The sequence below is a fragment of the Nelumbo nucifera genome, chromosome 7 (assembly GCF_055504915.1).
Source record: "Nelumbo nucifera cultivar China Antique chromosome 7, China Antique-T2T, whole genome shotgun sequence".
In the NCBI taxonomy this organism is placed as follows: Eukaryota; Viridiplantae; Streptophyta; class Magnoliopsida; order Proteales; family Nelumbonaceae; genus Nelumbo; species Nelumbo nucifera.
In genome coordinates this window covers 14,768,781-14,796,727 of record NC_142655.1, presented here as the reverse complement: position 1 = coordinate 14,796,727, position 27,947 = coordinate 14,768,781, and the positions used below count along the sequence as shown (strand labels likewise).

General features: G+C 37.8%; 1 protein-coding gene across 3 annotated transcripts; it reads right to left on the bottom strand.

The window, feature by feature from the left end:
- Positions 1 to 960: 960 nt before the first annotated feature.
- On the bottom strand, positions 961 to 27,947 carry LOC104590490 (transcription factor TGA2.2-like). 3 transcript variants are annotated; one of them, XM_019196530.2, is made up of 12 exons: positions 26,803 to 27,946; positions 25,045 to 25,148; positions 23,509 to 23,585; positions 23,181 to 23,375; positions 22,469 to 22,546; positions 22,314 to 22,373; positions 18,079 to 18,156; positions 17,913 to 17,964; positions 17,178 to 17,449; positions 11,318 to 11,563; positions 2,087 to 2,234; positions 1,447 to 1,585 (listed from the first exon to the last, which is right to left on the bottom strand). In XM_019196530.2, exons 1-11 carry the CDS (start codon positions 26,898 to 26,900, stop codon positions 2,133 to 2,135), a joined length of 1,362 nt encoding a protein of 453 aa, XP_019052075.1. In that variant the 5' UTR covers positions 26,901 to 27,946; the 3' UTR covers positions 1,447 to 1,585; positions 2,087 to 2,132. The 3 variants fall into 3 exon arrangements, with proteins under 3 accessions (XP_088747061.1, XP_010247478.2, XP_019052075.1); XM_088890935.1 differs by lacking the exon at positions 2,087 to 2,234 and having other exon boundaries at positions 961 to 1,585; positions 25,045 to 25,172; positions 26,803 to 27,947; XM_010249176.3 differs by lacking the exon at positions 2,087 to 2,234 and having other exon boundaries at positions 961 to 1,585.

Genomic DNA, 27,947 nt, shown 5'->3' with positions numbered 1-27,947 from the left:
CATATCAAAATCGGGCCCTTCGGGTTAGACCCGATTGTCACAAAAACTTATCGGTTCGATTCTGGGTCCAGAATTACAGACCTTACAGAGTCTGGGCCAGTTCTGGGTCCACAAGTTCTCCAATCGGTTCCGGGACCGGTTCTATCTGATTCTGACCCAGCACCAACCCGTTGACAGCCCTATTTATAACGCATGCAAAATCATACACGAATATGCACTAATGTCCCATTTGGGAGGGTTTCTGCGTTGGAGGTAGATGTGGTGATTCAGCCGTGGTGGTTGAATATCCATGTATTGGAGAAATTACTTGGAAAAACTTGCTATTTCAGCTGTGTTTCTGGCTTCTGGAACACAGAAATGGGCTTTTCGAATTTTCACAGCTTCTGGCATTCCCATGTAGGGCCCAGTTCAAAAGGCCAATGCCACATCCTGAAAGCCTTCCCAAACGGCCACTAAAACATGTACAGCCGCTTTTGGCTCTAGAAAAAGCCATTTAACGATTACAATTCCAATTGATGATTCATTAGATGAATAAAGTTGCTTACGGTTAAGTTTGAGAATGTTCCTGCATTGCATTCAGTAAGGGGGCAAATGGGAGCAACGCTTTAACTGTTCTGCAGGCTGTAGAACTGGAAGCAATGATAAGATTCCACGCGAGTATTTAAATATATGGGACTCACATTTTTTACAGTGGAGCAGCCCGCTGAACAGCTAAAGAGTTCAGCTAATCCGAATTCGACAAATGCAAATGATGAAGTTCCACGCCAGTAATAAATTCCTAGGCCCCATTATAAAAGATGCAGGCCTCATGTATTTAATACTGGCGTGAAACCTTCTCATTGGTTCCACAGCCCGCTTAACGGCTGAAGTGTTCCTCATCAACCACAACAATGGGAACTGGGAAACTCGGCCACACACTACACATAAAAATATCATTCACAATGGCCAGAGAGCGTCAAATCACATACAACAAAGAGTATATTTCAATCATCTATCTATCATGGTACACAACTAACGCTCACTCACAGAACCACCCTTTAAAAATTAAAACATGGGTGGGTTCTCACTCACCCCAACAAAGTATTTCATGCCCAGGAGAAATGGTTGGCCTGAAAAAAGTTTGTAAATCTTGATTGCAAATGCCATTGACAGATTATTGCCAGTACTGTTCCAGTTAAGAAATCAACATACAACATACACCTGAGCAACCAATATGACGACTGTTACATGTGAGAGGATTGGGACCTTGTATTCCAATTGGAAGATCTTTATGCCCCAAGTCCCAACAACTGCAAACAGAGAGCTACCCAAAGATTAAATGGCTTATGGCTGTTAGTATTGCATGCCTGAACACCCAGATTTACAGCTTCATGACCCTCCATCGGCAAGATTAGTATACCTTCCAGATTGATATCATATGGGATTCATGGGTGGGTTCTCACTCCCGTGGGCGGGCAAGCCAGAGAGAGCTAAGCGCACGAAGCCTGGAAAAATAATCATTTATGGCAAGGAGAGCACGAGCTGATTGGCGTGTTGTCAATATTCGATGCATTTGTTGCAGTGTTTGTTGCCGTAAATTATCAGCCTGGTAGTTTCAGAAGAACAATAAAATCATAGAATGCACAAGTGTAAAAGAACCAACAATGGATTATATAAAACATCCAGTGTAGCACATGAAGATGACGAGATCATCATAACGATTATAGAAATAGAATACATGCGGATAAGAGAAACAAAAATAGATTATTATCCAATAGTAACCAAGATGTCGAGAGCTTGTCACCAATACTAACTAGATCCTGCAAACTCTACCTCGCACTTATCCCAACTCAGATTGCTTATATATGGTAAGATTTCAGCTGAAGATGATACATGTTATGTAGTTGCATTTTGTGGTAAGATACGATTTTGGCTTCAAACTTTTTGATAGCCAAGTTCATCGTTGCAAATGTCCAAGTTTCCAGGTAAGCCCAAAAGACAATATGGTAATGACGTCAGTGTGGTATGCATCTTTGAAGCATTCCCCTCACATACCAGTTCTTTGAGTATCAGACCACGCCAAATATTACAGAATTTAATGTCATACCATTTAAGTGTGCATCAAGTGGTATGACGTGACACCAATCAGAACATCACTTAGGTGGCATTTGATTCCAGTGAACCAGCGTCTGAAGTCTAAAGAACTTGCTTTTCAGACCACCAGGGCTGTTTGTGTTTTTATCTGATTTCACCATCTGCAAGCAAAAAAAAAGAGCTGATTTGTTATTTGTTAAGACATGGCCCAGGTACGGTATGTGGCCAGACACATTTCAAACATGGGCCAATGTCTAAAGTAAACCCAAAATCCTCCAAAATGACAGAAATTGCCCCTTCATAATCTATTTTGAACCCTAGAGCTTGAAATCACTCATCTTGAGATCTCCCTGCTGTGCTTCTCTGACGACAGTGGAAGATATTGACAGCACCTAGGGATGCCAATGGGCTGGATCAGGTTAAATGGTAAACCACTAAACCCAACCTATGGTCAGGTTAGGGCCATGTTTATTCTGGTGTAGAGTCAGATTAGAGTTCCGATTCTTTAACGGAAGTCGGGTTTGGGTTTTGCTGACCCACCCCACCGTATCATGATACCCCTACATATATACATATAAATATAGGATATTCATGTAATTTTGTATGGCTTCTATCTCCATAGCCTTAAAATTTAGGATTTCTTTTCATATTTATTCTGATTTCTCTTCTTTCACTATGAACTGACACCTTAGAACACATAAGTAATAAGCCAAATTCCAACTGAAGTTAATGGCTTCTAGATTTTTAAATGTGTAATAAAAAAATACAATTGAAAGGCTGCAGCCTGCGTTGGGTTGAACATATAAGGTCGGGGCAGGTTCAGAAACTACCAAGTTACAAAATTTTCTTGGGTACAGGTGGAAACATTGGATAGTTGGGATAGGGAGGACGCAAAATCCGTACCAAACCTGACCCATTGGCATCTTGTTAAATGATGGTAGTAGTAGTAGTAGTAGTAGAAGAAGAAGAAGTAGAAGAAGAATATATGGAAGAGGAAAATGTGCTGATTAGATAAAATTTTTAAGTCTTTGAGGGTTCAGTACAGCATCTAGCAATGTTTGTGTTTTTTCTTTTTTTTTTGATGAATATTTAGCAATGTTTGTGTTGATTAAACCCTAATAAATAAGAAAATAATAAAAGGAAATTAGTATATAAACACACAAAATGATTTTTTTAGTTTAATAATGTCTATTTTATAATTATAATCTCAAAAAATAACAAATAAAAAAGTATTTTATAGTAGGAATTAGAAAACTGCTTGGCAATTAGGCAATGCGAGCCTCAAAGGGTGCCTTTGTCACCTAGGCATTGCCTTGACAACTGTGATCAGATATTTATATATCTGATATTACTAGTGCTATCATTATTGCAATCTGTTGGAAAACGTGGGGTTACTGGTTCAGATCTGAAAATAAAATTGTATATATTCCTAGGATTGTGGAAGAATTGATTTAGAAAATTTTTCTTTCTATTTCTTTCTTTCTATTTTTGTACTTTCTATTTTCTCTTCTTTCTATTTTTTCTTCTTTCTATTTTTCTTTCTTTCTATTTATTGCAGCAGCTTACTGTATAAATATGCCAATTGGCAATAGAATGAATCATATCAGTATTCTACCATTACAAAACATGGTATCAGAGCTCTAGGTTTGTCAACCTTGAGATTTTTTTTCAGCCTTCATTGCCAGTTTTTTGTGTTTTTCTCTTCTGGCCTTCAGTGTTGATCTGTAACCAGAAGTGTTCCTTTATTCTCCTTTCCTGCTGGCCTTATTTTTCCTCCATTAACAATGTCCGACATGACTGCAACAAGTGCTCCCGTCCAAACCGATGAAGGAGCAACAAATTCTCATCCTCACACTGGTGATTTGCAGAATATTCAGGCAACATATAGACTGCATGGCCAGAATTACTTGAAGTGGTCACAACTAGTGCGTACCTATTTGAAGGGAAAAGGAAAAATTAGTCACCTCCTTGGAACAGGACCAAGGTTGGGCGAGCCAAATTTTGATGCTTGGGACGAAGAGGACTCCATGATTATGTCATGGTTGTGGAGTTCAATGACACCCGAGATCAGTGATACTTGTATGTTTCTTCCCTCTACAAAGGCTATTTGGGATGCTGTCCGACAAACCTATTCCAAATCCCATGACGTTGCTTGTGTCTATGAGGTCAAAGTAAAGACTGTGGCGGCCAAACAAGGGAGCAGGAGTGTTACAGAGTATGCAAATCTGCTGCAAAATTTATGGAATGAGCTTGATCATTATCGGGTTCTTGAGACAAAGTGCGCAAATGATGTTGTGATCTTGAAGAATTTTATTGAAAGAGATAAGGTGTATGATTTTTTTGTCGAACTGAATGCTGAATTTGATCAGGTTCGAATACAAATTCTTGGCAAAGAAGAAGTGCCTCCATTGAATGAAGTCATAGCCCTTGTCAGAGCTGAGGAAAGCCGCCGTGGAATCATGCTTGAGCCTAAAGATCCCGAAGGCTCAGCCATGGTGGCAAGGGGAGGAAGTTACAGTGGTTCAAAGGGTGAGAACAATCACAACTTGGCTCGTGACACAACCACTCGTGACTAACGATAACCTCTGGTGCACCTATTGCAAGAAGCCCAGACACACGAAAGATCGGTGCTGGAAACTTCATGGGAAACCTCCCACATCCAGCAAGGAATGGGGAAATCGAGGAGTTTCAAAAGGAGTTCAACAGGCCCATAATGTCTCCACAACCCCGCAGCAAGAACACTCAAGTCAGGGACCATTTAATGATGAAGAAATTGAAAGGCTAAGGTGCTTCCTGAAATCCTTGAAACCAGGAAGCGGTTCTACCTCTCTTGCTCTCTCAGGTGAGTCTTTATCTCTAGGATTACATGCCTCGGCTAGTGTTTTTCCATGGATTCTTGATTTTGGAGCTACTGACCACATGACACCCTCTTCACTACATTTTCTCACATATACACCCTATCCTAGTAATAGAAAAATTTCTGTTTTTGATGGTTCTTTCACCACAGTGGCAGGGATTGGGAATATTCAAATTACTCCATCCCTATTACTTAAAAATGTGCTTCATGTTCCTAAGTTATCCACTAGCCTTATCTCTATACATAAACTCACCCAGGATGTGAACTGCAATGTTGTGTTCTTCCCTTCTTACCGTGTATTTCAGGACCAGGTTTCGGGGAAGAAGATTGGACTTGCTAAGGAAAGAGATGGACTCTACTACCTTGAAGCAACCAGCAAATCATCTCACACTGTTATGCATGTCACACACAAGTCATTCTTATCTATCTCCAATAAAGATTTAATTTGACGTCATCATTTCCGTTTTGGTCATCCTTCATTTCCTATTTTAAAAACAATGCTTCCTTCCTTGTTTAAAGGAATTGATGTTGAAACCTTTCATTGTGATGTTTGTGAACTTGCTAAGCACAAAAGGGTTTCTTTCCCAATCAGCAATAAAAGATCTTCAACTCCTTTTTATTTGATTCATTCGGATATATGGGGCCCTTCTCAAATTCCCAACATTACTGGTTCCAGATGGTTCATCACCTTTATTGATGATTGCACTAGGGTCACATGGATTTTTCTTCTTAAGTCTAAATCTGATGTGGGTATGATTCTTCCCAACTTTCATAACATGGTCTAAACTCAGTTTGGTGTGAGAAATAAAAGGTTTCGATCTGATAATGCTACAGATTATTTTAATCAGAATTTGTCCCCATTTTTTCAGAAAGAAGGCATTGTGCATGAATCCTCCTGTGTTAACACTCCCCAACAGAATAGGGTAGCTGAGAGAAAAAATGGCCATCTTTTGCAAACCACCCGAGCCTTTCTCTTTCAAAATCAAGTGCCAAAACAATATTGGGGGGAAGCTGTCCTTACTGTTGCCTACATAAATAGACTACCATCTAAAGTTCTTGACAACCGAAGCCCAATACAAGTCCTTTCTCAATTTTACCCTGATATTCGAGCCTCAAATAATCTCACACCAAGAATTTTTGGCTGCACTGCCTTTGTTCATGTCCATAATAAGGGAAAATTAGACCCACGAGCAATCAGGTGTGTCTTCTTGGGATATTCCCCAACTCAGAAAGGTTATAAATGTTATCATCCAGCCACCAGAAAATTCTACACCTCCATCGATGTCACATTTGAGGAAGGACAATCTTTTTTCACTCAACCTTATCTTCAGAGGGAGCCCTCATTAATGGAAGATAAGGCCTCGGATCTACTCTCCCTAGATGTATTACCCTCCTCATAGACATTCAATCGTCAAGAATCACATCCCTCTGAGTCACATTCCTCTGAGCCCCACATTCCCGAGTCTCAACAAGAGTCAAACAACCCGACCATTGAACCAAATTCGGACACTGTTAACCCCACGAATGATGTGCATGATAATGTGAGATATATGCAAGTTTACTCTAGGAGGAAAAATCCAGATCCTCAACCTATGCAAGTCCAAGATTTCAACTCCTAATCCTAGAACTGAGGGATGCTCAGAACCTGAACCTACACCTTCACAGTCTGAGTATGAGTATGACCTACCTATTGCATTGAGAAAAGGAACCAGAGAATGTACCAAACGCCCATTGTACCCTTTAGCCAAATATGTATCATTCCAAAGATTCTCTAAATCCCATAAAAGTTTTCTAGCCAGCCTTAACACCATTCCATTCCTAATACTCTAGCCGAGGCACTTTCTAATAAGGAGTGGAGAAAAGCCGTGAGAGTGGAAATTGAGGCATTAGAAAAAAACAACACATAGGAAGTTGTGGATCTACCAAGAAACAAGAAGACGGTAGGTTGTAAATGGGTGTTCACAATTAAGTACAAATTTGATGGGTCATTAGAAAGGTACAAAGCACGCCTGGTAGCCAAGGGATATACACAGGCTTATGGGGTAGATTATCAGGAGACTTTTGCCCCAGTAACTAAAATGAATACAGTAAGGGTGTTACTGTCGTTGGCTGCTAACTATAATTGGGATTTGCAACAGTTTGATGTAAAAAATGTGTTTCTCCATGGTAATCTAAAAGAGGAAATATACATGGACATTCCACCGGGTTTTGGAGAAGGCATTAAAGGGAACAAAGTTTGTCGGTTGAAGAAAGCGCTATACGGTCTCAAACAATCTCCGAGAGCATGGTTTGGAAGGTTTACGAAGGTAATGCTGAGTACAGGTTACAAGCAAAGTCAAGGTGACCACACATTGTTTATCAAACACACAGCCTCAGGGGGAGTTACTGCACTATTAGTCTATGTGGATGATATAATCATTACTGGGAATGATAAAAAGGAGAAGGAAGCATTGAAAAACTGCCTTGCCAGAGAATTTGAGATAAAAGACTTGGGGAGACTAAAGTATTTTCTCGGAATTAAAGTTGCACATTCTAAACAAGGCATCTTTATCTCTCAACAAAAGTATGTTGTTGATCTTTTGAGAGAAACAGGAAATATGGCATGTAAACCAACTTCCACGCCTATAGATCCCAATCATAAACTTGGAGAAGCCAACGAGAATGCAAGTGTAGACAAGGAGATGTTCCAAAGACTAGTTGGAAAACTCATTTATCTTGCACATACACGACCGGATATTGCATATGCTGTAAGTGTAATAAGTCAGTTTATGCATAATCCTAAAGAAGTTCATCTGCAGGCTGCTCATCGAACTCTGCACTATTTGAAAGCCAATCCAGGGAAAGGAATTTTATTCAGAAGAAATAGAGGACTGGCTCTTGAAGCATATACAGATGTCGATTATGCAGGATCTCCAGTAGATAGACGGTCCACTTCTGGTTACTGTACCTTCTTAGGAGGAAACTTAATCACTTGGAGGAGTAAGAAGCAAAATGTAGTGGCTCGGTCAAGTGCAGAGGCAGAATTCAGGGCTATGGCACAAGGAGTGTGTGAATTACTCTGGTTGAAGATAATTTTAGAAGACCTGAAGATTCCACGAGAAGAGCCTATGAAACTATATTGTGACAACAAGTTAGCCATCAATATTGCTCACAATCCTATTCAACAACATGACAGGACAAAGCACATCGAAATTGACCGACACATTATAAAAGAGAAACTGGACAGCAAGTTGATTTGCACTCCCTATGTGTCTACAAAAGGACAATTGGCCAATGTACTTACTAAAGGGCTCAATAGTACAGACTTTCAGAGAATTATAGCCAAGCTGGGAATGGAGGATCTCTATTCACCAGCTTGAGGGGGAGTGTTGGAAAACGTGGGGTTACTGGTTCAGATCTGAAAATAGAATTGTATATATTCCTAGGATTGTGGAATGATTGATTTAGAAAGTTTTTCTTTCTATTTCTTTCTTTCTATTTTTGTACTTTCTATTTTCTCTTCTTTCTATTTTTTCTTCTTTCTATTTTCTTTTCTTTCTGATTTTTTTCTTTCTAATTTTCTTTCTTTCTATTTATTGCAGCAGCTTACTATATAAATATGCCAATTGGCAATAGAATGAATCATATCAGTATTCTACCATTCCAAAACACAATCCAGTATACCTCCTGCAATTTCTGTGATATTTTATCCTCGAATTTTCTACACTTCTGTACTTTTTCCTTCTGTGATTTTTCTATCATCAACATCACTATACTCTGGTGCTATCATGCTTCTAGTGCTAATTAGTAATCTATGTCCACAGTGATCTGGTTTCCAGCATTTGTCTGCATCCATCACTTTTTATACTTATTATATTGAAATCTGGAACTTGTTTCTCATCTGCACATTCTCTCAATGTCCTGTGATTTCTCTATTTTAGAACCAATTTATTCCACTTGCACAGCCTCTGCAATCTGAAAAAGTACTAATTTCAGATTCCTAATTCTTACTTAATATTTATGTGGTTTACTATAATTTCTTGGTCAACAAAGCACTATTTAGTTTTGCTTCTTCAGTTGTTACTGTTTGATCCACTTCAGTTATATGCATCTCTTGAGATATGGTTCAGTTTCTTTGATATATCTTCTGCTATGTGGAGAGAGAGGGAGGGAGGGAGACATATCTCTCTGATAAACTCCCCAGAAAGGAGGAAAAGAAACACAATTGTGAATTTTATAATGATGAATATTTTTGCAGCACAATTATGCTACATCGTTGGTTTCATACATTAACTTAGTGAAACAAAATAGACAATTAAAAGAAAATTTGAGTATTGAGTCAATTTTATTAAGACTTCGCATTCTATTTTTCCAAGAAATCTTCATCATATGATCTTATCCATTAGGTTTGGTATTGAAATATCATGTCTATCATTTGAGAGGGTTGAGGCCATCAATTATTTGAGGAAGTTATTTAAAATTAATAAATTATCCTTTTGCTGATCAAAAAAAATATTTGGGAGAGTTAATCGGGAAGTATGATTATCATATTACTAGATCAAATATAACCAGAGAAATTGCATGAACGACCTCTTGGAAGGAAGAGTAACAGCAGGTTTGGACTGTGCTTCCAATCACCACCATAAAAGAAATTATGGTTATCATGTAGTGGAGTATTTGGTGATTGTCTCACCTCAATTGAGGCTCATCAGGTTTAATCTTTAATGATTTCCTTTTACAGTCTTCATTGTTGGTTTATGCTGCATCCTTTGGTTGTGCTTGTCTTGCAACTTGTTAGAAGTCACTGGTGACTGTCCAACCTCTATTTGTGATCTGTTTATTTAACTTGGGTCATTACCTGTACTTCTGGTTAGCTATGATCTTAGCTGTACTTATGGTTAGTTTACTTTTATTATAATATTATTAGGATGCAACATAAGCAGGTCCAACCCAAGCTTTTGCATGGATAAGGCTTGAGTTTTTGGAACTCAAGCTGGTCCTGGGTCAGAAAACTCAGGCTGAGCTTGGGTTGAGACCTCTGAAACCCACCTGACATTTTATGATATACACATCTACATGTGTATATTCTGTTATGTATTTATAACATGTATGTATGTATGTATGTATATTACATATACACCCAAAACTTTATTTAGTTATTTACAATATGTATATGATTAGTTTAAACTCACATGCATGCATAAGCATATAAAAATACGAATACATGTTATGCATTTTATTTATATAAAAATATATTTTTTTACTTGTAAATCTACATGTATACATATATGAATTATGTATATATGCACTTATTAATGACATTTGTGCATATTTTCAATCTATTCTAGCCAGAAATTGAGCTACAAAGCCCAATGAAAGATGAATTACATTCAAAAAATACCTACAAACCTGACCAACCCACCCGAGATTGACCCCAGCCTAAGATGTGTTGGGTTGGGGTCAGGTTGGGCCTGGGTTGGTAAACTTGGGCTTGACTACAAGTTGGGCAAGTCCCGAGCCCTAAGTTTGAGACCTGTGATGACCCTCAATCCAACCCAACCTGCCCCAAGCTGCACCCCTAGTTATGATGTTAGCTGTATTTTTGAGGTTGAAATGTTGATAGCAAGGGGCTATGATGTTAGCTGTACTGCTATGATGTTTACATCCAGTCATGTATTTGCTGCTATGTATCACGTCAGATGTTGAGAGAGAGGGGGAAAGAGAAAAATGTATCTTTGGATGCTATATCTCTTTGTTGATATGTACCATTTTGTCATTCTAAAATGAAATCCAATGAGCTGTTCTATTGTATAAGCTTCTGCTTCCTGTCCAATGAGATCTAACTTCTTATTGTATAAGCTGCTAAGTACCATTGTGATAAATGATTAGATGCATCTCTTTACTGCTATGGGGGGGAAGAGAGAGAGAGAGAGAGAGAGAGGCATAATTTTTCTGCCATGTGTCATTTTGCCATTCTAAAACAATACCAATGACCTGTTCTATTGTCTTTGTTTATCCTTACATAACTATATCTTGACTAATTTATATCCATGTATCATTGACATGTTTAGCTGTAGGGAATTGTTGGCTTGGATGCACTCAGCTCTCAGTTCTCAAAGCTGTGACACTTTCACCATGTTCCAGTTTGTAGGACCAGCTTAAAATTTTCACAAACAACCTTGGCTAAGTGTCACATTAAAAGAATTGGCCACGATAAAGTTGCACATGCATTATAGATTGTACAACGGTAACAGGAACATTTGAAGTGAGATAAATAACCCACCAAGAACAACAGATGTAAGGCAGGCCTCACAAAAAATGAAATAAGGAAGCAGCAAACTATATTGGACTGCAAAAGGAATACATGGATTTAAAAGCAGCAGCAGTAAAACAAATAGGAGAGATTACCTGCCTAAGGAAACCCTCAAGGGTTCCTAGCTTTCCCATAGCCATTGCCATCTGACCCATATAGTTGGCAACATTCCCCGAACCTGAAGGGCCAAGAGACCCACTGGCCAACGTCTCAGCCAAGGACTGCTGTAATGCCTCCATTCCTTGAGACAAGGCATCCTCAGCCTGTTGAGAAGACTGCTGCAAGTTGCAGATGCCCACCAACTGCTGCTCAGTCAGAGGCTCTAATTGATTCACAAGAAGCTGCAACATGCGAGTTTTGTATAACAATTAAGAATTATACTAGAAGAATTAAAATTCAAATTCCAATCCCACATTAAGTTAGCATTAGCAAATTTTAAGAGGACTGGATTCATCCTATGAGAAATTGAGAACCAACAAAACACAACATTGCCAACTGTATATAAAGTTTTCAACGCCATCTTGCAACATTGAAGCAGGACTAAGACAAAGTGAAATACAGAATTATCAGAAAAGACAGAAAAGAAAAACAGCTTTCTTTGCAATTTTATATGATTGTGTGTATGGTCTGACACCCCCTTGATTGGGCCTTGATAGTTTGCCTTCTCTTGTCTTCATTAACAAATTTCCTATTCTCAATCAAGAAAACCATAACTAAAAAAAAAAAATGCACCAACCAAATATATTAAAATTCAAAACAGATATGCATACAGATCCCAACTTCCAGACATCAACTCTTTTGAAGAAGAGGAATAAGGCTATGAACTAATCCTTGCCAAAACAAAGATTTCCCAGTCTAAGACTCAATTACCCAAAGAACTTCTCTAATAAAGAAGAAATTCCAGAAAATTATATTAAAATTAAAAGACAATTAACAGCAGATAAATGGTATCAATTCAAAAGTGGAGTCTTCCCTACTAAATTCATCTAGATTCTTCCTAGAAGATGTATAAATATGGAAATAATAGTCACCAAGACCTAAAAATTTCAATGCACAACATAGGCTCAACCATCTAAAAAAAGCAACATAGAAATCTTAGTCTGAATCTAGCCACTTCATATCCACAGAAGATCCATGAAAAAACGCAATTAAATCACCACATTAAATGCTAACTCTTCCCTTACAAGTTACAACAAGAACCCTGCAGATCTTAATAAAAAACAAAACCTCTTAACAGTAAACACCTAAAGGGTCTCAACATTAAATCAAGGAATATGTAAGATTCAAGCAAAGTATCCTACATCAGAAGCTACATAAAATAAGGAAATTATTATACCAAGGAATATTAAGATTCAAGCAGAGTATCCCACATCAGAAGCTACATAAAATAAGGAAATTATTATACCCAACCAGCACGATTACAAGATCTCAGTGGACCAGTGTTTTAAAAGTGCAAGCAGCCAAAAAAAAAAACATAAGGGGATTTTTTGCCCCTGAGGCACAAGGCACAAGGCAAGCCAGATGTTTTTTTAAGTGAGGTGCACAAGTTTTTCAATTTCAAAAATAAAACAAGAAATGCTAAAAAATTAAAACATATAAAACTAGTATTAAAATACATAAATATTGCACATAAAACCATGGTTCAAAGTATCGATACGATACGCCCCGTATCGGGTGTACCGTATCGTATCTTTTGAAAACAATACGGTCCAAAACGCCTGTTTCCAGGTGTTTTAGACACCCAATTTTTTTAATAATAAAAAGCATGCTAAAAGCTTCCCAAAAAAACAAAATTTGAAAAAAAAAACACATTCAAAGTTAAAAAAACACAGTACCGATACGATACAGCCGAAACTCGTATTGTATCGATACTTTGAACCTTGCATAAAACACATTCAAAGTTAAAATGTAAAAATAAAATTGAACATACAAAACACATTCAGGCACTGCACAATTCATGAATGTGCAACTTTCAATCTCTTCATTTTTTTTCTAATTGCATTAGCCTAATTCTAGACCCTAGCATGGGCATGTTTGGGCTTGCCTCAATGGATTTCGCCACTGGTTCCCAGATCAAACAGTCTGACCATCTGGTCTAAACCCGGATCGGATGGTTTTGGGGTCCAAAACCGGACCTGGACTCGTGACCAGTCCCTGGGTCAACCAGTCCAAATGTCCAGACCGGAACAGTTTTCAAAACAATGGTCATGGTGTCCAGGCGCTGACTAATAAAATAGATATATTCTAAATTTAAGGTGTTGATGCAGTCTCAAAAATAATATAAACCATAGCTCTGCAAGAATAGAATTATATTGAACAATTAGTTTGGAGCCTTTGTTTTTCAAAGAAAGAGTGCAACCTCGAGCATTTGGCATGTCATTCTTTGTGGCAACTCCAAACCAACAAACCACGACTTGGAAGAAAACTTAAAAGAGCTCCATTGCCTTCTTCTATTTCATGCTTTTTTTCTATTTTGTATACCGTCATGGCATCATCCAATCATGTTTAATCACAATAGTTTCTAATGGGCTTTGTTCTTTCATGGAACACTGGATTAGAAGTAATATGAAATGCCACTTGGTTGTCACAATAAAGTCTCACGCTCCATATCGGGTGTATCGTATCTATTGTTCACTGAAACACTTTATATTAAGGTTTGACATATCTTATTCGTTTAGTGAAATAACTTGATATTGATCTGTATGGACAAGAAATCAAAAAATTAAGGAAAAAAAAAAAAAACAAGAGTTTCAGTTGAACAGAACTCTTGATACGCAAATTCCTGAAATTTTGCATATCGAGAGTATAGATACATGATTAGAACCATGCACGCAAGTTCCTGAATGAAATATTGGAGCCAAACCAGCTCACATCACATGTAGTATGTACCATCACCCTATACTCAGTTTCTGCACTTCTCCGTGCCACACACCTTGTTTCTTTTCCTTCCAAGTGACGATAGGGTAGCCACCAACAAAATACCCAGCAGTTAATCTCCTGTCACCAATAGAACCAGCCCAGTCAACATAAGTATAACCTTCCACTTCCAAATGACCATTTGTCTTATACAACAAGCCCATGGCCCAGAGATTCCTTCAAAAATTTGACTAATCTAATCATAGATTCCCAATGAAGAAACTAAGGATTCTGCATAAACAAACAACAAATGAAATATTGGGCCTAGTGATAGATTATTTAACTTGCTCACCAGTCTTATGTACCTTCCTGGATTGTCATATAGTTCCTCTTTAGTCAGGAACCCAAAAGCCCAGTCTCATCAAGAATATCAAGCACATGCTTTTATCTAACATAGACTAACGCCATATTTGGAAAATTGAACAAGCCACCTCAATGCCCAAGAAATAGCAGTGTGCCAGGGTCCATACTCTGAAAATGTTGTCAAATCTATCGGTCACCTGTTTATTAACTGTGCTGTGGCCAGAAGTCTTTGACAGTTCTTTCTTGATTCCTTAGACAGGAGAAATCTCAGCTGGACTCCCCCTAATTCTGTTACAGAGTTTATCAACTCTTGGGAAGGGCTAAAGCCGAATTCGGGCAAGAGAGGAAGCTGCTTCTGGAAAGCAATTGTTCATGCTCTTATGTGGAATATCTGGGAGGAAAGAAATAGGAGATTATTTGATGAGAGCTACTCCTCCTTGGAGACTCTTCGAGATCGTACCCTGACCAACATTGGCAGCTGGGTGATGAATAACAAAGCTTTTGAGGGTATCAGCCAGAATGGCATACATAGGAATTGACCTGCTCCAATGGCAACCTCTCCTATAGTGGCCCAGCCAAGGCTGCTGATGCTTCTGAAGCAGAGGAAAGGGCCCTCTTGGAAGGTCTCAGAATAGCCAAATCACATCAGCTATGGTTCATTGCAGTGGAAGGATATTCGAGAAATGTCATTAATTAGGCTTCAGGACAGACAGACTCTGGATCTAGGGAAGTTATCCCATCGGCTGTTAGAAATCAGGGAGCTTGCCTCTTGCTTACATTGCAGCTTTAGATGGATTCCTAGAGAACTAAATCAAGTGGCTGATAGCCTAGCTAAATCTGGGCTGGGAAGGGACTTTTTGTATAGCACTCATACTTTGCCATTTTAGAGGGCTTTGTCTTTTGTTTTTGTTGTGCAGAATAGGCTTTGTACATCCCTCCCTTTTTTGGTTTAATGAAATCAGTTATCTTCCCTCAAAATTATTTAATTTTTTCAGTCCCTTGGTTATCACTTCCAATGATGAAAATATCAACATAAACCACCAGTATTATCTCCCCAACTGTCATATTACAACTAAACACCAAGTGATACACTCTGCATTGCCTCAAATCAGACTGCTTCACCACTTCATTACACCTCCCCAACCAAGGACACCGGATACGGTGATTTACTAAGGCTGTGTTTGGTTGCAGTGCAATTTTATTTGTACTAGTACAAATGCATGGGAGTGCAAATGTAAAAAATGCAAATTCTCGTTTAGTTTTGTTTTGGATTTTACTTTATTCTGCTTCATGTCTTAATTTACTTCATTTGTACTGCAACCAAACAAAATAAGCTAAAATTGGAAACAAAAATAGGTCAGAATTTACACTCAAATCATTTGCACTGCCATTGCATCAGTGCAAATTCAATTGAATTTCAACCAAACACAGCCTAAAGCACATATATCGCTTTCCTCTGCTAACACACCTTATGCTCCTCCTAAGCAACAAACAAGTTGTTGCTCCATATAAACTTCTACCTGCAAGTCACCATGAAGGCAAGCATTTTTAATATCAAACTGAAACAAGGGCCAATTAGAGAATTAGCTGGCAGAAAAATGATAACCAGCACAGAAGAAATCTTAGCCACTAGGTTTAATCCCTTTTACTCCTGAATGCAGCCATGATTCCTTTAAACAATCACCCACAATTTCAGCAATAATAATAAAGTCAAAAGAATAGCACCACACTACCATTCAACATACCAACCTAGTCACCATCAACACAAATCATCAAGCCCTGTTCACCACATCTTCTGGCACTTCCCTCTTTGGTAATTTCAAATAGAGGGTTTAAACTATAGCAACACCAACACACATATCACTCTTCAATCACTCAAAGTACCTATAACTAAACAAAATAAATGGATCAAAGATCTTCTCCTCAATTTGTCACTGCAGAGAACGAGATGTAAAAGATGAGAATCTCAACAATGAATGCTTCAAAGTAAAATTACAGTCTTAAACTCACACCCACACGAATTCATCACCTAGGAACCAAAAATACCGGACTACGATGGAGTGGAACCCCCCCTCAGCCCATCCTAATAGCAACAGATCAGGTCCATAATCTCTTCTAAAGTGACCAGACCTGCTCTGAAACCATGTATATGGTATTGGACCTTCACGAAAGAAACTTAGAGAGAGAGAGAGAAGATGGTAAAAGAAAAGGGTGAGGAGGACAACTCTCATAAGTAAAATTTCTATATAAAATATTTAATATAAAATAAAATATATTTGTACATATAACATATAAAATACATACAACATAGATATAATATATATAATTTTAAACATAGATAATTTGTTTTATAGCAGCATAAACATATATACTTTTTTATGTATAAAACATAATATAATATTTTACAATATAAACATACTATATAATATACATATATATATTATTAAACTATAATATTTATTGCAGGCCAAGCCGGGTCAAGAATGATCACCCCCACTGCAAATCAGGCAATTATGTAATAAACCAAGAAGAGGAGCAGCTACACACAATCCATATGAACCATGTCGTCAACTACATACGGTTACTTGTTAACCACATGGTTTAGGCAGTAAAAGAAGCAGAGAAACAGAATAATTAATTCCTGCAAATCTAGGGCGGTGGAGAAACAATCGCAATTAGTTGCAGTTGCAGAAATCATGACAAAGGAATGGAAACCAGCTAGGAACTATTTGTCACCTTAAGAAGTTCAGAAGAACGAAAGCCACCAATCCACAAAAAGCACCTCTCTGCAGGAGTCTTCCACATGCCTGACAGTATGTGGAAAACATCAGCTTTGGCTGCGGTGCCCTTAAGCCTGAAAATATCATCATAGTGTGCCATAACACCATCGACAATAATACGGAGCTCACTGTCACTGGCATGGGAGTTTACCGCATTCCTTAATTCATTGATCTGCCGATTGTGCTCTTCCAGCCAACGTGCATATTCTATGTCAAATGCCAAAGCCCCTATAGAACAATTTAATCAATAGAAAAATCACTTGCATGAAACAATAGCTATAACTGCAAACAAAGGATTTCTCTCTCTCTCTCTCTCTCTCTCTCTCTGTATATATATATATAACTGCATTCTGTTATAAATAACTGTTGCCCATTTTTCATTGTTTTCATGTATTTAATCCAAATGTAGAGATGAGTTCCCAATGCAACTGCTGCTTGCCCTGAGTTTGTCACCATAATACAGCAGGTCTAAAACCGGAAAATCTTCTTTATTGGTAAAATCCAGAAACCCATTTTTTATTTCTGAAGCTTTTTGCATCTAAGGCATACACAAGACTATTATAGAAACAGAAGAAACTTGTGCACACGATTTATACATTGATGAACTTCAGCAAATATCCCAGTCTTCAAAACACAACTGAGGAAAGATAATGTAGGCAGAAATAGAAAAGAGGAGAGAAGAAAGAAATACCATTTCCACTCATTGAATGAGATTGGTCCCCTGAGCTTGAAATAAATATTCCCTACAATAAGGATAAGAATTAAAAGAGTAAAGTCAATGACAACTGAATCTGCCAATACTGATCTCAATTTTAAAACTAAAACCAGAGATTATGAAATAGATCATAAAATCAAACCTGCTGGCGAGCTCGTTGGAGCTCCTGCTCAAGTTGAGTCAGTTTAAGCCGGCTATTCTCTAGCTGTTGGACATATGCCTTAACAATACAAAAAAACAAAGCAGAATAGTGTCAATACAATAAGTAAATAACCCAAACAATGGGAAACAAAGGAAAAAAATGCATAAATATAAGAAATGTAAACAAAAAAATCAAAACACGTAAATAAGGCCTTCCAATGATTTTCCTGTGTCTGAGCATTTCCCAGGAAAAAATGGGGTTTTTTCACGTGGAGCCCACAAGCTCATATGAAAACAACCAATCTATGTTATCTCTGGAGGTTTTCACAGAGTTGACTTGACCAACACTGATGGTGCAGAACTGAGGCCACATTTTTTATCAATAATAGAAACTCGTTTTATTAAAGAAATAAAGTGACTTGGCTCTCCCCAAGAGAACAAGAAAATGAGTTATAAAATAGCCCAAAACATTTGATCCCTTCTCACCTCCCGCTTTGCCAAAGTATCTGCAAAGGCATTTGCAGTTCTCTTCACCCTATGAATCTGAACTTCCAACCTCCCTCCTCTCATTGGCACATTTCCAGACTCCACTGTCCTGTAACCAGCTTTGAGTCTCCTTCAACAACTAGCTTTTGGATATTCAGCTCCTTTATCTTCCTTAGACCTTCCATTAAAGCATATCAGCTCTGAGAGAGCCACCACCCCCAATTGGACCTGAATACATTGCAACTACTTCTGAAGGCCCTGGATTGCCCTCACTGCTACCATCAAAATTTAACTTTATAAACCCAAGAGTTGGTGGTGACCACAGAGGACAGGCAATTGATGGAGTAGGTGCAGAGTTTGCCACCTCCATCCAACTTTTAAGCAGCATATCCATAGAGACACAGACTCGGGCCACATCAACCAATCCAAATATGGCCAAATTGCCTATGACATAAAAAATTTCTCCCATTTTTTTAACTTCACATTAAGAAGCACGAAAATCTCTTGAAACATAAGCAACATTACCAATTTTGATTGCCCTGCACAACATAAGGTTGCACCACGAGTGTGGCACAAGGGAAACCACTTCTAATCTAAAATATTTTTATGAATAGAAGTCACAGTCAATGTTAAGAACAAAAACCATATCAATGCAAATTAAACAAGTACAATGCCAAGACCCAAGGACCATGAGTACTTGTCTTAGAGCAACAAAGACTTCAACGAGTAACAGTAACTGCAAGATTCACAACTTAAAAGCTTCTATGTACTCCTAAAAAAATATATTCATCATGTAGTAATCTGCCAATTAGTTGTGATCATTTATTGATCTAATTGTCCTTTTCATGTGGTAAAATAAATGATATTTTCATCCATGGTTCTCAAGGCATTGGGAATGCAAATTGAGTTGGACCCCTAAGCCAACTTAATTTCAGATTCGGTTAGGATTGAGGGATCAGGAAATCTGACCCAAACCAACATATGCATGATGTATGTGTGTTCATCAACAATTTTAAGTATGAAGGCTAAGATTTTTTTAGTGTAGCATAAGCATAGTACTCCTAAAGCACCACAACTTTGTTCCCATATCCACAATAATGCTAAAGCTAGCCTCTAGAGAAGGATCATTGTAGATAAGTATGGGCTCACAAACCTTGGTTGGGACTCGGGTCCTTGTCTCCCCCCAAGGAGTTGTGCTCTTTGGAGTAACATATTACTTTTCTTCCCGATTTCCTGAAGGGCATCAGATACAAAGTAGGCAAAGGTAATCATATCAAATTCTGGCATGATAAAGGTGTGGGGGTTTTGCTGTGTGAATGGAGAAGCAATTTGGGGCCCTACTTTTAGAAGAAATCCCAATGATTGGGAGATCAGTCCAATGCCTGAGTTGCCAAGCCTCACTCAAAGTATAATACCTAATCCTCAAGCTGATGATGAAATATTTTGGTCTTGGGAGAGCTCAGATTTCTTTTCTACGTAGTCTTTCTATAACAACATCTCGGCTAGAGAAGACCTTGATTTCCTTTGGGCTTTAATCCTCTCACATCCTATCGAAAATAGCCTTCCTGGTTTGGACTGTAGCTCATGGCAGTTGCCTAACTTCAGAGTTCAGACAGGCTGATTAGAAGGGGAATGCATATTCCTAGTATCTTATGTCCTTTATGCAATGAGGTTCCTGAATCTTCCAATCTTTCATCCACTGTAGCTTCGCTCATCAGTTGTGAGCAATGGCTTGGTCCTGTTTTGATGTTCATTTTCGCGCCTGAATAAGTTCTTCAGCTTCTGCAGAGGTGGACAGTCAAGGGTTTGAACCAGTGTTTCCAACCCCCCGTTGACCCAGCCGGTTGAACCATTTGAATCATCACTTGGCCAGGATTCCGGGTCTGGTTCTGTTAAAACCCGTCAGTCGATCAAAAACCGTCTGACCCGGCCAGTTCAACCGTCAACCTGTTTGACCCGGACACCGGGTCACGGGTTGCACACTCAATGCATGCAAACTTCAGAGGCCATAACTTTGCACTCCGATGTCCAATTGGGGTGATCTTTTTTTTTTGGTAACTTTTCAAGATCTATGCGTCCCAAGGAGCCGTAAGCACCTTGCCCCGCTATTTTTACAAAAAGAAAAAAGAAAAAACCTTTTTGGCCGGAAATCCCAATTTTTAATATTTTCATAAGTAAAAAAATTAAAAATTAAAAACTAAATTAAAAAACCATAAACTAAATATAAAATAATACATATAACATATCTACAACATAATTATATGTTATTTATTTATAAAATATGTATTTGTACACATATATATACATGTCTCAATCACTCCTTTATTACGGATTATTGAATAAAGGCAATGGAAGAGGCCAAATTGAGTTATATCCAGCTCTGAAATCCTAAGTGTACCCTGATTTACAGTTTACACTATTATTATTATATTGCATATATTCTATTTTAGTCTTAATCATTTTAAGACCACTTGTTTCCAAGGTATTAAAAGGCCATTACCCAATGTTGGTCCCAGCTATCTGGGGTCTCGGAAGGGGTAGATTGGACACAGTCCCAACCTTTTGACATTTTCTGTATGAAGTAGCCACTCTAAGGTATTTTTCCTCAAACCTAACTTTGTATGTAATCCTCAACTAGTACTATGTCAACAACAGGCACCATGGGATCCTCATGCCTCATGGACACATTTAGTAAATTCATCCAATAACTAGTGCAAATAAACAATGATCATGTGTAGAGCCTTGGTGAAGACCTATTAAAGCTGTAAAATCCGAAGTCTCTCGCACAGATGTTCTAACATTGGTTGCCGAACCCTCATATTAGGTCCACATACCTATGGAACTCCTTTCTTTTTCAAAACCCACCATATCATCTCTCTAAGGACTCTATTATATGCTTTCTCTACATCAATGAATACCATAAAAAGATCTCTCTTCTTACTTCTAAACTTTTCTGTCAATCACCTCAATGGAAAGATGGCTCCTGTGATTGATCTTCCTGGCACAAAACCAAACTGCTCATCTAGGTATAAGGTACCAAAACAAGCCTCAATTAATGTAGAATCTACCCAACAAGACAATCATTTTCAGGGGGATCATAACCCCACCATCAAGTGCTACACAAAATGCACCTCCAGTTGATAAGACCGGAACAGTGTTTTTCTCACCGAAGTTTTTGTCAGCAACACCCACCACCTTAGCTAGACACTACCAACTTTTTTGGAAGAAAGCAGCCATCAATCTGGCAAGTTCTTTTTTCAAATTTCAGTATCCCAGGAGTTAGCAACCAAAAAAAATTTTTGATGAATAATGAGTGAATTTATTAATAGATTAAAAGCATAAAAGATACACAGAGAAAGTTCCCAAGTTGAGGCATGAGATGCAGCCTCAGATTAAAGCAAAAAATTACAGCTCAGCCCAAAACATCTGATTCCGATGCACCCCTTGTTAACAACCAAAATTTTATTAACACAATACCTTACCACAATAATTATATCTCTATATCCCAAGAGTTAGCAACCAAAGCTTTATTGGCACAAAACCTTACCTCAATATACACAAACTTGATCAATTTAACAAGGAGAAAATATATAGATATTAAGTTTTGCGCCCTTTTGGGTTTTTTTCATTTTTTCGGTAATAGAATTGTTTTCTGATGTAATATGTGCCAAATTGAATCACATGCAAGCATGCAATTTCTAGTCCTGTCAACTGCCAGCTAAGAAAGCAAATAATGAAAAAAGAGCATACTTTCTTTCTCAATCGGCTTTTTCTTGCAGCTTCTCGATTTTGTGCAAGCCTGCGAAGAGTCTGCCAGATAACAATCAAACAAGTTATGCAAATCTTTAAACTCAGCTCAGGTATTATTCCTGAAGAGGAAGGAGAAGAAAGAACTATCATACAACCTTCTGATCTGCTTTGTCCTTTGATCGATCACTAGAATCAGAAGCCACCACAGCAGTAGTAGACTGACCCATTTCCATCTGAGCAAGGGATTACTAAAACATTAGGCATAGCTCATCTATGAAATTCATTGATAATCAAAAACTCAATCTCATCTTAATAAGTAAAAGAATTCAATGCATATGCAATATACTCAAATATGGTAATAGAAGAAATAAAATTGTATCTGAAACACTGAAGAAAAGGAACCAGACAACAGAAATGAATAGCTGATCCTCTACTTTATTTGTTATATGGCTCCAAAAAAACCTAAAGCTATTTGCACAAAGGAGACTTTGGAATCCGTAGGGAAGCCAGAAAAAATGTATCTATGCCAACTTAGAGAGGAGCATATTTGTTTTTTACATCCACCCAGATTCTAAACACAGCTGCACATTTTCACTCAAAATAAGCATATGAACATCCATGTCATATGGAATCTTCAAATGGGTAGCATGTCTGCATCAGTCTATCAGAAACTTAAACCTCTTAATCAATGTCCAATACCTTGTTCATGCCATATGTCTGTCTATATAACATGTTTGCATCATTTAGAATGGTATCACAGAGAGTTTAGAGGGCAAAGTATAAAGCCTTTCTATTACATGAGGATCTCTTTTCAACAACAGCTACAGGAAAATTTATGATTTACGTGAGGAAAAATAGAGGCCTCACCCTTGGATTTTTATCATCTGTATCAACGTCGGTTGAGGTATCTGTCCTAGGACTGGCATCTGCCATTGTGGACTCTCCCCAATTCTCAAAATGACCACTAGATATAGAAACCAGATTTGGTTGTCCCTTTTGTGTAGGCAATCTTTGAGTCCCAACTCTAGCAGGAGATGGATTTATTTCAGAGGAAGGAACCAACTATTATCCCAGACAAGAAACAATGGAAACAAGAAAATACCATTAGGAATGAATAACAGAAAATGACAGGAAAAAAAAAGTATTTTCTATTTGCCAAATCCCAAATACGCTTGAAGTTAAATTTGTGGCTAACCTTATTAAAAGTACCAAACTGCAAAGGATCTGAAGCAACAACCTGTGCACTTGACTTGGTTGGATTAAATATAGGGTCTTCAACAAGATATGTGTCAGAGGGTGAAAAAAAATTAGAATCTGAAGTTGCATAATCAAGACACTATCAGAATGACCATAACACAACCACTATTTTAATTGAAATAAAAACTCCTTAGATTTCAAAAATCAGGTATATAACAAATAACGTCAACAAAAAAGGTGATTATCATCATTGTCATCATCATCTAAGCCCCGTCCCAACTATATGGGATTGACTACATGAATCCTGTTTCACCGTTCCATTATGTTCAGTGTCATATTCATCATTAAATTATATAGATGCAGAAAAGGCAATGGCAACAGAAAATATTAAAGCGGGACAATGCCCAACCACTGGGCACTCTTCCATTAGAACACAAACAGATGTAAAGGACTAATGGTCCCCCCCCCCAATAGTCATTTAATTTTATCCATAACAAATTAACAATCCACTATTTTTATCAACAACCAATAATCCACTTCATGAGCGGCATTGATTTCACTAACCAAAAAGAAAAACTTGTTTAAAATGTGAATTTTGAATAAAAAATAGGTAATGTAAATTGCAAGAATGGGGATAAAGTCCAATTCAACAAGTGGTCAGTAACAGTCCATCAGTAGACAACCCAACACAAGTACACGTATCAAATTTATGCAGAGACAGGTGAGATCCCACTACCAATGATGGCCAATGTACATGATTCTTCAACTTATCAAAAAAAATTATTTCAAGTTTCTCTGTGTGTTCATGATGAGGAAAGAACATAAAAGCAAGAAAGGGGCTGATCAAAAAATTTTGATGGGAGTTCTCTTGGCAACCCTGGAAGGGCAGGCATAGGGGGTGTGTTTAGAAATTATTTGGGTGTGGTGGTGGCACTCTACTCTGGACTAATAGGTTATGGTGACTCAATACAGGCTGAACCTCTAGCCCTACTTCAAGGTCTAAAGATGGCTGAGCAGATAGGAACAACCAACTTAGAAATTGAAGGAGACTCTATTGGTCATCTCTTGGGCCAAAAACATCACATCAGCACCTTGGAAGCTTAAGTTTATTTTCAGAGAAATTGACACACTTGCAAGGAAGTTCAACTCTCAGTTTGGTTGGGTTAAAAGGGATGCAAGTGGGATGGCGAATACCCTAGAAAAACAAGGGGCAAATAGATCTTCATTGTATTGGGCAGAATTGTAACTAATTGCTGGAGATTGCAATTTCCTATGCAATCTTTAGCTATTGTATCTTAATCTCTCTGTTATTAATGAAAGATTTTTACTGATCAAAGTAATAATAATAATAATAATAATAATAATAATAATAATAAAATCAAGAAAGGGTGTGTTTGTATAACATCAGTAATCACTGCCAGATAGGATAATGTAATCACATAATAATACCATGTACATGGCAAAGATAGATACAGTAGCAAGGGAAGTGCCTGAATTCATGATAATCCCATACAAGGATAAAGGATATACTTACTTCTACTAAGGTCAACAGCATCCTCTATGCGATATCCAACGGATTGCTCAAGCGGCCCTAAGTCAGATACTCGAGAATTGTGGACATGACTTCCATCCATGCCACTGAAAGCAATGGATCACCAAAACCTGTTAGTTACCAAGAACATAACTCAGAAAATAAGAGTTGTTAACTATATATTTGTTTTTATATGGAGAATGATGTTAGCACTTAAGGTATTCCCAACCAAAATATCCATCAATATTACTTTATAAAGCATTCTTAAATAAGACCCTGCTGTAAGCTATTCAACCCACAGAACAATAAAGCCACAACATTTATTTGATCCTAAAGTGAACCTTAAGAATAGAAGGTCCATTGAATGGTGGTAACCCCAAGCGCTTCATCACACATAAGTGCTACTGACACATTGACAGTAGAAAGTATTTTCGAAAATTAAAGTCTTAAATATGATTACTACAAGTCTACAACAGAATTATCGTATTTCAATTACCAAAACAGCCTCTAGTGCAAATCCATCACTGTGCTAAAACCCTATTTACTTAAGCTAAAGTGCATTAAATTTCATAGTTAGCACCAAATGCAATAACATTTCTTTGCGTTGAAAACATTTTTAACGTTGGCATCATCAGAATTTGTCAGACCATTTGGATTGTGATATGAACTCATTACCACCTCATAAAAATTTATGCATTCATTTATTTTAAATCCACCTTAATACTAACTATAGAGAGTACATTAATTTACTGTTAGCATAAAATGGAATAATGGACTTTACATTGAAACCAGTACCAAATGGAATCATTGAAAACTATGGAAATTATTCTATAAGGGAAAAAAAGGCAATAGCCAATGTCATGATGGTTCACTAATCCATCAATCCAAATTGAACAATCGTTTTCCTGAATGCATTCCCCAAGATAATAGAGTGCATTAGTGCTATGGTTACCACCACCAAGAGGCACCAATGTCATGATGGTTCACTAATACATCAAATCCAAATTGAACAATCATTTTCCTGAATGTATCCCCCAAGATAATAGAGTGCATTAGTGCTATGGTTACCACCACCAAGAGGCTTTCTTTCACATCCAAACCATTTGTGATTGACATCATTAAATTTGTTGGCAAATATTATGAAATAGGTCATGGGGAAAACTCATTTATACCAAATTCAAGTTATAGAGTCATTTGCTTCAAATGTTTTCTGAGTCAAATTATTAAAATCACATTTTAATGGTACATCTAAAATTAAATGGCACCAAGAAAAACAGTTAAACATGGCGGTATTTGGTTTGGCTCCTGTCACCAATATAACCTCATCTAACTCATTAATTTCGGTTGGACCCATGGACTTGCATAGAAGACATCATATCTGTTCAAATTTCCCAACACTGGTAACCAAAAAAAAAAGTGCAAGAATAATATCTTAAAAAAAAAGAAGAGAACAAAAAACAGGAAAAATAATAATAAAGGATCAACATTTTCGCAAGTACATCCCAGCTATAAGCAGAAAACTTGAAAAGAAATGGAGAAAGAGTGAAGCTAATGAATTCAAACTCAAAAAAAAAAAACATATAATTGAAATTTAGCAATAATAACATATAGAAGTAGAAACATTCCACCAATAATCTGTTCAAAATAGAAAAAAACAAGAAGAATCACAACACTGGAGAATTAAGCACGCACATACGGATAATAAGAAATGAAAGGAGAGAGAGAGAGAGAGAGAGAGATTGACAGGAGAAAAGAAATTACAGTGCATGAGAAACGGGTAACGGAGGAACGAAGCTCGGCATCCCGCCCGCTGCTTCCTTACCATCTTCTGTACCAGCCCTCGCTGTTCTACTCCCCATACATCACCATCATCATCACCACCTTAATCCCCCAAAAACAAAGAAAACAACGAACGAAAATCCTAAACCCCTCAAGCACCTTAGTAGCCAAAGAAGAACCCTAAAAATCCCAAGAAGCCAAACTCAGAACCACACCTTTCAACCCCACTATTACACAGCCCCTGCACGAGCCGTTCAATCACAGACACGTAACAATACTAAAAATTAAAAGTTTTATATACAAACTACAAAAGCAAAAACCCAAACCCCAAATAAAACAGAAACCTCCGGAACCTAGGTACAAGAAGATCAACCCACCGTCGCCACCCAATTAACTATTCACAAATTAGAATAAAAACAAAAAGAACCCTAACCTTCACACACAGACACAGGCCGGCAGAACACTATCATCCCCGTACAACCACAGATAAAACAAAAACACCCTCAAATCCCTAAAATCCAAGACCTATTCGAGCTAAAAAAAATACCAACTTTTCAAGCCACTGACATCGAAAACCATAACAAAATCCTAAGACAAACCCCACCACATAAAACAAACCCTAGATGATCACCAGAATCGTCGTCACCGCCAACAACATATTCGAACTTCACAGCAATCCAACCCCAACTGAGATGTCAAAATCCACGAAATGACATTGGGAAAACCCTAAACCCCCAACGTTAGAGATCAAAACGCCTCTTTTGACTTCCTTCTTCCCTCTTTTTAATAAATTGCCTCTTTGCTGCGATTGATCACTCCACTGCTTCTCACTCTACCTCTATCTCTACAAACTTCGATCGAGCAACCCACCTCGAACTTCGATCTTTTGTTTTCAGGCGAGAGAGTGAAGAAGAGAGAAGGCTGGTGACGTTTTAAGATCATTCCAATCTCCAGAGTCCAGACGCCCTTTTCTGCTGAAATTTTCGCACTTTTCAAAGACCCATTTTTTTTCCTTTTTCTCAGTTAAAAAAACAAATTTTTTCTTTGTTTATTGTTTCTTCTCTGTCAGTATGTCAGTAGCAGAGAGAGAGAGCAGCAGCAGCAGCAAAGCAGAGCTCCAGCCCCTG

Coding starts and splice junctions, on each gene's coding strand:
- LOC104590490 (XM_010249176.3), bottom strand. CDS start 26,900: ATGGGGAGTAGAACAGCGAGGGCTGGTACAGAAGATGGTAAGGAAGCA. Junction 23,586..25,044: donor TGCTGTTGACCTTAGTAGAA/GTAAGTATATCC, acceptor ATCTTGTTGAAG/ACCCTATATTTAATCCAACC. Junction 17,450..17,912: donor TCATTCAATGAGTGGAAATG/GTATTTCTTTCT, acceptor ATTGTTCTATAG/GGGCTTTGGCATTTGACATA.